The following is a 15,000-nucleotide window of genomic DNA, read 5'->3' as shown; positions in this document are numbered from 1 at the left end:
GCATAACGGGTACAGATGTAACGTGCAAATGCCGCCTATCTGATGTGTACAGTGAGAAACGGACTGTATCACAGACCAACAAAATAAAACACATACTACATGGTACAACTGTTGTCAGCTAACAAGGCAGAGTTCGATAAATCGATATTAACATCCACTACTGAGTTATTGATAAGGCCAGCGTTGTTGAAAAGGAGCCAAAACCCTATAAAACGGTCTTAGGCTGGTGTATTATGAGTATGGCTGATTTTTTGGCAGAAAGCGTTCGAAAGTGTCACGACCCCAAGTGCCAAGAGAGCTATTGTTCGTGGCAAATTAAATATCTCCCTAAGTGAAGAGCTTATTTTGACGAGTGATGTGCATTGTGATGTGAGAATCGGGAGGAATGTGCCTGTGTGTATTGGAAATAATAAAACAATAAGAAAACAACGGTTAAAATGCATTGGGCAAAAAACAAACAAACAAAAATTTCCCACCCGTTATGTAACTGGGAAGCTTTACAAGCTGATGATGATAAGGGCTTTTGATTATTACAAAGGAAATCAAAACTGACTTGATTTCGATATTCTGTGACCCATCCCATCGATCTGTTGTGTAATATACTAAGATTGTGTTTTTATTAAAACAAGTTTAAAAGAAAATAATATCAGAGCTGGTAATAAATTAAGATTTTTGCAGGTTTACGACAACGTATTCACTCTCCTCAATAGATAAATCTATTTTTATTTAAATGGGTTAAGTTGGGCTTAAAATTGAATAGAAACATGTTCGCCCCGACATAATGCCGTTTTGAGACGATTGGTCACATTTTAGACAGTAAGCCTATTTTGGAGAATCCTATTATCTAGTGAGCTAGATGCCCTTCCAACTTCGCTTTTAAATTGTTGCATTGACGTGCTTATTCCATCAATAACTGAGATATTGAATCAGTCCCTGCAAACTGGTATCGCCCCCTCTTGTTTTAAGACAGCTTTGAATAAGCCACTTTCAAAGAAACCCTGTTTAGACCATAACATTTTTAAAAAAATACAGACCCGTTTCAAATATCTCCTTCATTTACATTTAAAATTGCATGATCTATATGAGCAATTCCAATCAACTTATAGGGAAAACCATAGCACCCAGACGGTGCTGTTAAGGGTAGTATATACTTTGCTTTTAACTGCTGACAAGAAGGAGGTGAACATGTTGTGTAGACCTGTAAATGAGCTCTATAAAAATTGACTGAAACTGAAACTCTTCGTAATTCGTCGTAGCGGTAAAATCCAAAGAATCAAAATGAAAGGTAAACAGCAAGCTCACTTAAGCAAAGCAATGGCAGAAAGTAAATGTGGTCAATTTTGGCTTAGACCAAACAGTGAAATTTATCGCTCGGCGGCTCAGTTAAAATTGGCTACGACAGGTTTGGAAAGTGAAAAAATAATTTCACGAAGGCTGTGTGAAAATACACTGGGGTGTGTTCAGACACGGCAATTCTAAAAAGCGTCGCTTAGCCTTGGCAATATATCCATCGTTTATATAAACGGCCCATGAGCTATGCGTGGCGCTGTGGAACATTCCTAATTAACTTTACAGTCAATCGACTACGATTCGTGAATTCTTTCTTTATTCAATTCTTTCTTCCCTTTTTAAAAATATTTGAATTTGAAGAATTGACTGATTTCATTTAATTGACTGAGAATTTACAGGTCTAGTGTGTATGTTGGACTTATCGTCAGCATTTGACACGATTGACCACAACATTCTGTTGAATCGACTCGAACGTCTTTTTGGTGTCAAGGGACTGGCGCTGAAATGGTTCGGCAGATTGTTGTGGTTAAAAAACGTCAAATCATCATATCATCCTCTGAAATTTGGTGTGCCACAGGGATCAGTATTGGGTCCAGTTCTTTTTACAAAGTACATGAAACCCATTGGATCAATTATTTCGGATTTTAATCTAAATCACCAATTTTGTGCAGATGATTTTCAAATCTTTAAGTCAGCAACTTACGACCACTTACATATTGTAAATGAACGTTTCCAATCTTGCTTTGTTGAATTGAAAACGCAGATGGAAGTGAACAGACTAAAAGTTGACGATACTAAAACTGAAATAATATTTATCGGCCAGCAATTCTTAAAATTGTAGAGTGTGAATCAATCGTTTTCGGAAATAGTGTAATTGAAACTGCTAGTTTGTTCGAAATGTGGGTGTATTTATTGATTCAAATTTGTCTTTTACCAGCCAAGTAAATCATATCGTAAGGACATGGAAATAAGAAGAATACGTAGTGTTAGACATCTCAATGCAAGAGACATCTCAGCCTTGTTAGTTGATTCTCTAATCCTGTCAAAGCTAGATTATTGCACTTCTCTCCTCTCTTATATTACTAAAGACAAAATAAAATCCCTTCAGGTAGCCAAGAACGATGCTGCCAGGCTTATTTATATAAAGAGGAGCAATCAATCTCCATCGGGTTTGCTGAGAGAATTCCACTTGCCTCCCGTTGAGAAACATATAGAATAAGATCTGTACTATTGTTTTTAAACCACTGCACTCTGGTTGTCCTTGATACATGAATGACATTCTTCAATTCTACGTCCCAGCCAGAAATCTGAAAGCAAAGTCTGATAATCACATTCTTGCGAAGCCAAAAATGACTCGCAAAATGTTCCTATGTGGAACCATCTTCAAAGATATATCAGAGACAGTAATGATGCAGAATTCTTTTAAAAATATCTTTAAACGTTTCTTTTAATATGTAACACTGTAGATTTATATTGCTTTTGTTCCATACTGTATGTTTGAGAGGTTGTATCTTTGAGTGAAATTTGTCACTTTACTCTCAAGCGCTTTTACCTAATTGAGATATGGGCAAGGCGCTATCTATATACCATGATATATTATTATTATTATTATTATTATTATTATTATTATTATTATTATTATTATTATTATTATTATTATTATTATTATTATTATTAACGAGAAAGCTTGAGAGTGAATTTTGAACAAGTATGTATGAAGGTACCAGACAAATAAAGTAAGAAAAAATACAAGGAAATACAAACATCCCAAAAAATCGACCTCGACTGAGGATCGAACTGGGGTAAAACTCGTAGCCCTGTGGAGAAAAAAGGGATTAGAATTGTCCAAACAATTGGGAACCTCTGTGGTGCAACGGTAGCACGTCTGGATGGTAATCAGAAGGTCTGAGATTCAATTCCCAGTCGAGGTAGACTGATTTTTGGGTTGTTTTTTTTCTTGTATTTTTTTCTTATATTGATAAAATGCGTTGAGTTAGAAATTCACAACATTCACCGGTCGGATTAAGCGTACCGACACACAAAACTGTGTGTAACCTTGAACGTTTATAGTCTAATTGATATATTTCTCCATTATTACAAGATGGGGATTAATTTCATGTTTGTCATTTTCATAACCTTAATAGTTGATTAATTTTTCCTTTGGTTGACTGTAGTTGATTAAATTTTCCTTTGGACACGACAATATCTGTCTACTGTTAAAGAGTCACTACGAGACGATGCAACTACATATGCTCAATAAATATGCAAAATATAACTTGCCCTTGACATAGGTTTTAGTTGGGTGTTTGGTGTAACGCCATCATCACCATCATCATCTTCATCACATCATCATCATCATCATCATCATCATCATCATCATCATCATCATCATCATCATCATTGCTATGTGATTGTTGTTTTGACCAAACAACGGTGTAAAAAGACAGCGACGTGGCTCAGCGGTATGGTCTTTGCTTCGTACTCAAACGTTACCGAGTTCGACCACCCGTCTCGCTGTGTGGCCTTGAGCAAGTCTGTTTACGGCGCTGCCCTGCGGCTAACACATAGGTTATTCCAGGCTTCCCTCCCCTTAGAGAAAATAAAGGGATTTTTTTTTTTATCATGGTCGGCGTATTTTTTCTTGTTGTTATTCTTGAATGGCGCCAAATTAAGAAGGGACCAGGGTGGATCCCCTCTACGCCTGGGCTTATTTCGATTCCATTCAGACTGACGCCATCATGAGAAAACAATAGTAACTAAATAAGAGCTTATTGTGGCGGAGACTCTCTTGAGACATGAGGTGGGGATGGGGGATAATCTTTGACTGGGAGGGGAGAGAAGGGGAAGAAGACGAGAATAACTGACGATGGATGAAAAGAATTTGATTGATGTATGGAATGCTATGGAATAAAAACAAATGGATCGATGAGTATGTGTTTATATCGATGAAATAGAGCGGACGTGTCTCCCACTGCTTCAATCTGGTCGGAATTACTCCATGAAGGAAATTGAGTAATTGTGTTGGGTTATTTTTAAGCTCAAGAAACAAAACAAATAAATAATTTATTTCGATTCATACTTCATAAGTAAAGCTCACAATTGAAGAATACAGGGGCAAAACCACAGATGTTCACTCTTTGGAATGTTTTTGTCATCGCCACGTTCGAGTGATGTCCGGGGTCTGAGCTTTCCCTCTATGAGTAAAACGGGGGGGGGGGGGGGGGGGGGATCCATAACTATAACTCGGTATGGATCCCTGACATCATTCAAGGGGTGGGAGTAGCAGTCATAGAGGTTTCAAAAAGTGGGCATCTATATTTTTTCTCCCGTACACTTAAATTCTATTTTATCAGCCAGCTCATTATTTAGAGATGGCTGGTTACATTTGTAGTCCTTTTCAAGAGCCTGATTGATAATGAGTTCAAACAAAATTATCTTTTACAAGAAGCCAGTATATCATAGCCACCTCCGACCAATGCCTACCAGCGGAATCAGATGGCCTTCAATTGTGTTAGCCATCAGCACAGTTATGACACGATGAAATAACTAACTATACCGATTTATTTGTACAACGATCGTCATTTGAAATTGTCTTTGTCAAAATTGTAACAGGAGTTCAGAATCTGAGGCGCCATGTCAGCCGGTCGTTATGTATTCAAGATATCATCAAAATAGCTTGGCAATTATTTTGAAGAGTTCGATTTCTAGAAGGTCAGAACGTTTCACAAATCTTTATAAATTGATTCAATATTGGTTTTAAAAAGTCTTCATTAATTCGAATAAGAATCCGCACAGTTTAAGTGTTTGATGTACCCGTCTGATGGCGTGTTTATAGGGTACAATTGTCGAACGAATAAGACAGTTTATAATAATTGTTTAAGAATAAAATTGGCCACATTAGTCTTAACACACATTATCTGACGAAGCAATTAGAAAGAATGCCCGTCCACATAGTGCATACCGCTCTTGTCAATGTCTTTTCCCTGTAAATAATCAAAGTCTGTCATTTAAAAAAATCTTGACTGCAAATAATAATTATAATAATATAAAATAATAATAATAATAATAATAATAATATATAATAATAATAATAATATAATAAATAATAATTATATTATTATTAATAATAATAATAATAATAATAATAATAATAATAATAATAATAATAATAATAATAATAATAATAATAATAATAATAATACTAATAATATGGGGGATGTCCCGGGACTATACTTTCTAGTATGGCAAATGCTTGAAACAATATTGTAGAAGTTACAAATGTTTGATCTCCGAAAGGTTCCCGTCCACATGTGAGCTGGGCATGCACACAAAAAGGGATTCCTGAAAACACGACAATAGAGTCCGTCTTAGATCATGTGGACAATTTGGCAAAGATACAAAAGGGGATTAAGACAACCAGGTAAACTTTCCAAGATGTTCTTAAATCTATCTCTCTTTTTGCTTGATTTGGAACTTAACATAGCACATATTACGTTTGGTTAATACTAATGCCAACTTCATTGGCAACTGCCGCGAGTGTTACTTGTTCAAAGGTTTTAAGATACAACTGACGCTTCTTGGCTGACCATGATGAGGTCCAGTATATCTCGAATATATCAACAGGAGCTTAAATTCTCATTTTGTCAAATGAAAGAGAGAGAGAGAGAGATAGAGAGAGAGAAAGAGAGAGAGAGATAGAGAGAGAGAGATAGAGAGAGAGAAAGAGAGAGAGAGAGAGAGAGAGAGAGAGAGAGCAAAAAAAAAGACATCTTGAGTCACCCCTATCATTACTTGGGCCGTTTTCCGGACTCTCAGACTGTCGAGTAAGGCCACAATTAAACGGAGAGAGTTACAAAGTAACTATTGCTAATGAGAACTGAGCTCCCTGCTGGAGTGGCACCAGCTGACACTTTTCTGAGGATAGATTGACAGTCTGGATTTGAGCAAGAGCTTCACTGCCATACACTGACAAAACATCGTTTTCTCATTTTAGCCAAAAGTCTTTTACTTTATATTTAGGTAGATTACGATATCACCCAACTTGCCAAAAACAGTCTTTAACTCCAGATTTTAATTCCGGGTTTACGTCTTTTTAAAAATGTTTGGGTCATTTCAACATGTCGGTATATTTTGAAGATATGAAGTAAGATGTTTTGTGATTTTATGGCAGTTTAGTACCTGGGCCAGAGGACGGAGAAGTTGATCTGGGAGAATTTCGGAAGTGAAGGTGGAATTCGCATAAGTGGAATGGAAGAGATTTGTAAATTGGAGACGTGTAAAGTTGAGGGTGGAACGATGGCGTAGTGGATATTTATAGTCATTCCATTTTAGTGGTTACAGTTTCACATTTAGATTTCACTCATTTTCACTAAATCTCAAAATATGCAGGGGTTATGTTTAAACCACACAATATTTAAATCCGCTTTACTCAGAACATGAGCATGCAGCTTGCTGAGGGAGCCTGACTTTTTTAAAATTAAATTTTATTTCTCGTCTCTTTCATCCTAATTTGTTGGATACTATACAATAACACCGTTTCAAATCAGAGCAACCTAATTTCAGGGCAGTAGTAGTAATCAAGCATTGAGGTTTATATTTTGTTGGCCCATTTGTTTTCCTAAATTAAATGATTATAAAACGGGTGCATTTCACCAACTTTTATATGACATATTCATTAGTTACCTGCAAGTGTTGGGCGCTATATTCATATTATGGAAATATGTCCGTTTCATCCTTAAGTATATCGGATATACATGTAGATTTTTGTGAGAAAAAAGTTACCAGACTGTTTATATGCTCGGATTTTTATGACTATTTCATTAAATGTTGGAACTCAATCTTTTTTATTATTATCCCAAGACTGTTATTTGTTGTTATTATGACTATTGGACAGCCACCATAATATTTTTTGTATTGCGTCGTGTCGTGTAAATAGACCAAGTTATTGTTCAACTAAAAAGAAAGCAAATACGTTATGGAAAGTGGAGTGAGACTGAATAAATGAGGTCACATCCTGTTGGCGAATTGAGATTGATATATGAGTCGAAATGTTCGCCCAGAAAATGGGTCACTTGATCTATTTCATTGATTTTGTTAGTTCCAGTGTTTGCGGTTACAGATTAATTTGAATAAACGTGTTTTCATTTCGCTAGACTAGATAAAACATTCCATTATTTGAACAGTTGCAATTTATAATAATGAAGATTCGGTTCCATCTAAAACTAGTTTAATATTAGTAAAAATCCTTCAGAGCCATTCGGCCCATGTTGCCGGAGTTTATCTCGGTTTCTCTAGCGTGAAAAGGACAATAGATATTGCATGGTATCCTTTGGGCAGGACGCTAGTCTATCGTAAAGTACTTTCCGCTAAAGCTAACAGACTCAGCTACCCATTCACTGCTGGGTGGACAGGCGGGGTCAGAAAAAATATTGACTGCACTCGGGGTCGATCTCGGTCCCTTTGCATGTGAATCGAATGCTCTACCAACTTAGCATAGCTCAATAGATAATCTCTTTCTTCCTTTTCTTCCTCATTTTTGTCCCCATCCCTATAATCCACTTCTTCTTCTTCTTCTTCTTCTTCTTCTTCTTCTTCTTCTTCTTCTTCTTCTTCTTCTTCTTCTTCTTCTTCTTCTTCTTCTTCTTCTTCCTCTTCTTCTTCTTCTTCTTCTTCTTCTTCTTCTTCTTCTTCCTCCTACTCCTCCTCTCCTCATCCTCCTCCAGCACCACCACCTCCTCCTCCTCCTCCTCCTCCTCGTCCTCCTCCTTACTTCTACCCTTTCCTCCTTCTTCTATTCCGCTTCCTATCTTTCTTCTTCTTCTTCTTCTTCTTCTTCTGCTTCTTCTTCTTCTCTTCTTCTTCCTCTTCTTCTTCTTCCTTCTCTTCTTCTTCTTCTTCTTCTTCTTCCTCTTCTTCTTCTTCTTCTTCTTCTTCTTCTTCTTCTCTCTTCTTTTCTTCTCTCTCTTTTCTTTCTCTCCTCTTCCTCCTCTCCTCCTCCTTCTCCTCTTCTTCTCTCACCCGTTCCTATTTTCACAAAATGTCTTCCTCTACTCCATCTTCTTTCTCCTCTCCTTCTTCTTCTCCTTTTCTTTCCCGTCTTCTTCTCTCTTTTTTTCCTGATGCTCATTCACGTTATCTTCTACATCATCAACCCTCTCCTCACTCTTCTTCTCCTCTTCCTTTTCTTCCTCATCTAAGTCCTTATTCTATTATGTTTTTCTTTTTTGCTTTGGATACTCTCTATCTCTATTGCTATTTTGAACCTCACAGTATGTGAACACCGTCTCATACGGATGTTATTTTAGGGTGAATCAGTTGCTAAAATGTAGCAAACTTAATGTATATACTATAGTTTTAATCATAAACCGTATGTGTTTTGTCACCTCATAAACTTTGTTTACCATCATTATCATTTATGTAATAATTCTGTATTCTCATATTTTAAATGCTAACGATATTATGTAAGGGTAGATTTTATAATGTATATATCGCATGCTATGTATATATTGGTCACCTCGATATATGGGAGGGCGCTAGAATAAAAGTACATTGCATTATTATTATTATTATTATTATTATTATTATTATTATTATTATTATTATTATTATTATTATATTATTATATTATAATCATTATAATAATAATAATAATAATAATAATTTTATTATTATTATTATTATTATTATTATTATTATTATTATTATTATTATTATTATTATTATTATTATTATTATCATTATTTTTATATTATTATTATTATTATTATTATTATTATTATTATTATTATTATTATTAAAATTGATTTTAGATTTGAAATGACCAGAAATGCAAAACCATAGTTTTATTTCCACTCTAAAAAAAAGATATATATTGTCCTGATAAGATATACAGACTTATTCCAAGTTTCATTCTTATCGCGACTATAAATTCAATGTTCTGTAGGATTCATAAGATCCTCCTACAGCACTTCACTTGAAAATAAATTTATTCTCTTTGTATCTACGTACTTTTGTTGTTGTTAATGATTCAAGTTACTAGGACGGACTCTTCTCTTATAGCTCTCCTTGGCACGTCTCAAACATTAGATATCTAACAACAAAACTCTCGTCTCTTAATGATGCACTATTGATCTTACTAAAAAGGAGTGGATCCATTTCATTTTTATCAAGATAAAATAATGTAGAGGATAAATTTTTAAAAAGTTAAAGTGAAAATCAAATACCTTGCAAAAGGAAAATTAAGGTATTTCAAGTCATGAACAGACAACAGTGAGAAATCTAAAATGTGATGCGTGTGCTTAGACCAGGAGTTTCCAATGTTATTGTGACTAAGAATCCGTTAAAGCCAGACATGAACCCATATCCGCACCCAATAAGGTAACAATCGTGCACTAGATAGTGTTTTTCTAAATTTTCTATTGGGCTCGGATAACAAAACACCCCAGCCTAAGTGATTTAACTCAGATGTAGTTGTATGGATTGGGCAAGCCATGGTGAGACTTTGTTTAATTCATATTTTGCAAAATGCAACAAGCAAATATGACTTAACATCTCACAAGGGGTATTTTGTCGCGTTGGTTAACAATGCTAAAAACTTTGTTCGTAATTTTTTTTTTAATAAATGAAATTTGGCTCAAGTTTTCATGTTTTGTTGACTTAAATGTATATAGTTTATCAAAGTAACAAACTTTAAAAACTGAAATTTCTGATCATGTTAAATTTAAAATCCATTTTTATTTTTGGCTTGTGATTATACCCGTTTGAGACGACTATTTAGTCTATTATGTATAAATAACTTGTGTTGCTAACTATTAAACAAATAGCAGGTTTTATGCAGACTCTTTAAAAAGACCAGTTTTTTTTTGTTGATTTTTGGTGAGGAACGTGAGGAACATTCCTGAAAGTAACCCCCTATATTATACGCGTGATAGAAATCTAAGATTATTATTCCAGTACAATAAACGCAATTAAACCTACCCAGCCCCGCGTTGCAAAAGTCTTCATTGCAGCCCCAAGAGCAGCGTAATGATCACACAATTGGAAAGACACCCTTACACGATACACGGAAAGAACAATGATTAACTCGTATGTTCAAAATTACAAACAGAATGACGGTCACCTCGCCAGACCAACTAAAAATACAGCTTAATTCACGCATTCAAAGAAAACGCCATTCAAAAAGAAAATAAGAGTCCAATCTTCAAATTCGTATCGTTTAAGAGCTAATAGGTTCTAAAAACCGTTAAATGCTCTGTATAACTTTTAGGCATCGATACATTTATAAATTATATGGACACCAGTCAATGTTGATTGATAATATCGAGTTTTAAATATCAAATACATAAATAAGTGTCATATTCAATATTCGTAGTATAACTAACTATTTACATTCATTTGGCATGTCCAACTTTATACATTCGAGAGTTTCAAATAATTGATATAGAAATTGCAATAATATCCAATGTCATGTTACATTATTCATTACAATCAAATATTATATTGGTAAGTTCGTTATCAATGACATTCTTTAAAATATTAACTGAATTAGAATTTTGTGTCTCGAACTTTAGATTATTCCAAATTGGCACGGTTCTTTGAATTAGGTTATTTTTCCTTATTGACGAATTACATTTATACATTATTCGCTTCTCAATAGGAAGTCAATGAAGCACTTGAAGGAGGCAAGTTGCTGAGGAGAAATTAGATTGTTTTGGTTTTTTTTAAATTGTTTTTATAGTATTACTTACTGACCTGACTGGAAATTGAAAGATCAGCGTCACATTCAGATTCAGAATCAGAGAAGATATTTGTAACCTCAACGTGGTATTATGTCGATATAGAGCAGAGATCAAAATTTAATTTAAATTCAAAATGATCGGAAATGCTACAGTTATGGAGACTATTCGTTTTCCACAAATAAGCACAAGGATTGCTGCCGGTGGGAATTCTCCTTTGGACCCCTTAAATTTAGGGAGGTGGATTCTTTACTGGTCCACTGCCTTGCTAACTCGTCGATCCTACTATATCATTTGTCCATTCCTGCAGCTTTTTTTTTTTTGCTCTTGCTTTGGAAAGAGATCGCTTGATTTCTCTGAGCATTGTCCACGAAGATGGAATTATGTGATAAAATTTTGAGAAGAGATATTCTTTTCATATTCTTGTAAGTCATCTCACTTTCGTATATTATTATGTCAATGTTAACGTTTAAAATAATGTTAATTTTGTAACCATTTGAATGCCTCCCTTTTGACAAAATTGTGTATTCAGTGTCAGTGTAAGAATTTTTTTTACACTCCTGAAATCAGTTGAACAAGTCATCTGTGTCTCATATTTCTTATCTTCACTACGCGATGACTTATCTAAATACTTTTATTATTCCATTATCTTCCTTTATTACTGGCGTTGAACTCAACCTCTAAAGTTAACATAAGCTAATGGATTCAACAACAAAAAAGTCATTTAACGAATATTAAATGATTTAAAGGAGACTTTTGAGAAACCATCCCTTCAAGGCAATTCCCAAGCTATTTTACTTTAGAGCACGCAGTCCAAGCACAATAATAAGCCACTGCAATCTTCAGACTCCTAACTCAGCATCCAAGCATATTTGAAAAGGTGGGTTTAAAGGAATACAGAAACTATTATAAGATACATCTGAATAAGTCAAATATAGATTAGAAGCAGGTTTCCAATGTTTTGCCGCCCTCAGTGTGTTTCATAACGTATGACTTGTCAAATAATGCGTGATTTTTGTTTCACAAGAGGTCAATGAACGCCGAGCCATCATCGACATCTTTACGTTTATCACACCTAATAGAATGTCCTCGTCAACCAGACGTAAAGAAGTTCAATTCAGATTATACTTGCGTTTACCAACAGCAACATTTAACATGTAGGACGGGACATGATGCCTTTTTAGGCGATATTTCAATTTTATCGACATTTAACACCTGAGTACGGTTAGAGAAGGTGAGTAAAGAGCCTTCTCTAAGGACTCATGCGCCGAGCGAGGCTCGAACCCAGGACCTTCTGATCCGAAAGTGGGTGTCATCTAAGGACTCATGCGCCGAGCGAGGCTCGAACCAAGGACCTTCCGATCCGAAAGTGGGTGTCATACCACTAGACCACACCATAGCCGCATACACACACACACACACACACATACATACACATATTCTCTAAAGTCCTCCTTGATATAATATATATATATATATAGCTTTGCCAAACGATCATTTTTAGAATATTCGACACAAAAGGACATCAATTCCAAGTATTGTTATTTGGGGGGGGGGGGTGTTGAATAGGTTGAATAAATAAACATAAGAGGATTTTATGTCCATCAATTTCAGTGGGTTATACAATGAAAAACAATTCAAAAACTTCAGACCAAATACCAATAATGAAATAGAAACAGCCCTTTAAGATTTCGAAAGAAAACTGTGGACAAATTTATAGATCAGCGTCAGGCATAGCAGAGTTGGTAGAGCATTCGTTTCACACGCAAAGGGAATAAGATTGATCCCGGGTTCATTGGAGATTGATTCTGGCCCCTTGTCCACTCAGCAGTGGATGTGTAGCTGAATCTGTGAGATTTGGCGGAAAGTACTTTGCGATATATTAGCGTCATATCCAAAGGATAGCAAGAAATTGCTATTGTCCCTTTCACGCTTTATAAAACGGTATAAACTCCGGCTCCATGGGCCCAATGGTTCTGAAGGACTACATAGCACATAAGATATACAATATAAATTATATAAACCATATTCCGTTAGTGGACATTATCACATTTTGTCTTAAGTTACTCAATGAGTAATAGGACTTGCACAATGTCAGAAATTGCAAACTGGCATTATATACTTTGGTGCAAAATACAAAACAACAATCAAAATTGACTCCTGACGTTCTCAAGACAAAACTAAACAAGAATCATAATTGACTGCCTGACGTGCCGATCACGGAGAGGTAGGAAATACAAATTACCTGATTAGCTCATCAATGGTTCAGATGATATCGGTCGATAACGCAACGAACCCCTAACAACAAAGAAAATGGCAGAATCTTATTCTTCCATAAGAATTATGTACTAGTCAATGAATGAACAAGAGCTGATAGGCTGAGGATAATCTTATATCGATGGCATATTGTCCAGTGACTCTGAATTAATTAATTCGTTAAGAATAGGTTTGGACTATTTCATATTATATTTTATATATATATATATATATATATATATATATATATATATATATATATATATATATATATATATTGGATGCGAGAAAAGAAACTGAAAAAAAAAGAGTATGTCGCTGTTTCAATATGAAGCAAAGATCAGAAACATTCGAAAATTGACAAGCTCCAAGAACAAATCCTTGAATTAGTACTTGTTAAGTTTAATTTAAAATCCTGCATTGGTAAAGGAACTATTCCAGTGATACCAAATTCCTATAAATCACACGATATCGACATTTCCACAAACTTGAGTTTTGTTTTTAGCAATGTTGTGTGACTGTTGTCGGGTGAGTCTCGTCTTGTTAAAAAATGGTCGATCAGAATAGAGTATGGAATATTTTTTTCAATATTTCTTTTAACAATGCTCCTCAATATAAAGAATAAATGAGATTTGATGCTTTTTTTCTCAAAATAAGTAGCCTTCAATGATCCTGTCTTGAATTAATTAAATTACAGCAAATAGTGGTCAATGATGTCCAACATGGTCAAAAAGAGTCAAACAAGGTGCTATATAGAAGCAAAGACAAAAGAGTAGATTCAAGATGCAGAAGGATGAATCACAATACTGGACATTAGAAAATTAATAGAATTACGTAGATAAACGCTATGCATAGTCTTAAATCAAAAATGGGAAACCTGCAGATGATATCAAGATTTGAGAATTACGTCTCAAAACATCAATATGGTGAAATTGCGGTTCGTTTATTAAAACAATCGTTGAGTTGACACTTTCTAACATATTTTACGGTAAAAGTGTATTTACTTTTCAATAAATGGGTATAATTGTGGTAAATATTTTGACTTGCATTGTTTAATGTCTGGCAGCTACAGGCCTCTAAACATTTCCAGTTTTATTTTTCTCGCACCCGATATACATGTATGTATATACATACATATATATATATATATATATATATATATATATATATATATATATATATATATATATATATATATAATTATAGAATGGCTTAAAGCTATAAAGAAAAGTGTGCTGCATGAGTCCAACTTGTTGCTTATGGCTTTGTTGCTGTTTTTTTATTCGATAGCATTTCCAAGATCAAAGTGAAGTCTATTTGTTGAGTGGTGGATTATTTTTGTTTTCCTTGGTGTATACTCGATTCATTGCTAAAAGATTTTCAATTTACATGATAATTTTGTATTAACTATGTATGTCTTCAAGCAATTCAATGTAAAAATAGCCCTTGGGTCTCTATAATTCAATCCTGAAATTCTATGGAAGGGAAGGCTTTTGATAAAGTAATGTTCATCTGCAATTAGATGTCATCACGTTCTAGTTAACATCACAACATTTGCGAAGCTCAGAAAAATAGCTTGCAGAATATTCCATCTCATGCAAAGACTAACTGTATATAAAATAACTTGCAGAATATTCCATCCCATGCAAAGATTAACTGTATATCAATTTATAGACTTTCAGAAGTATATAATGATAATAATAATAATAATAATAATAAT

General features: G+C 34.6%; 2 protein-coding genes across 15 annotated transcripts in view; one reads left to right on the top strand and one right to left on the bottom strand.

Annotated features, from left to right (window-relative positions):
- Positions 1-2,509, top strand: part of LOC144973925 (uncharacterized) — a 25,526-nt gene extending 23,017 nt beyond the window's left edge. Inside the window, exons 4-5 of the mRNA XM_078916812.1 lie at positions 1,689-1,873; positions 2,228-2,509. Coding sequence (XP_078772938.1) covers positions 1,689-1,873; positions 2,228-2,509 — 467 coding nt within the window. The remainder of the gene's footprint in view (positions 1-1,688; positions 1,874-2,227) is intronic.
- The window catches only part of LOC144972788 (uncharacterized), a 160,525-nt gene that overhangs the window by 87,428 nt on the left and 58,097 nt on the right, over positions 1-15,000 (bottom strand). The gene's annotated exons all lie outside the window — the stretch shown is intronic.

Source organism: Berghia stephanieae, chromosome 5 (assembly GCF_034508935.2).
Source record: "Berghia stephanieae isolate SIO BIC M18660-M18661 chromosome 5, UCSD_Bste_1.3, whole genome shotgun sequence".
Lineage (NCBI taxonomy): Eukaryota > Metazoa > Mollusca > Gastropoda > Nudibranchia > Aeolidiidae > Berghia > Berghia stephanieae.
This window is presented reverse-complemented; position numbering and strand designations above follow the sequence as displayed.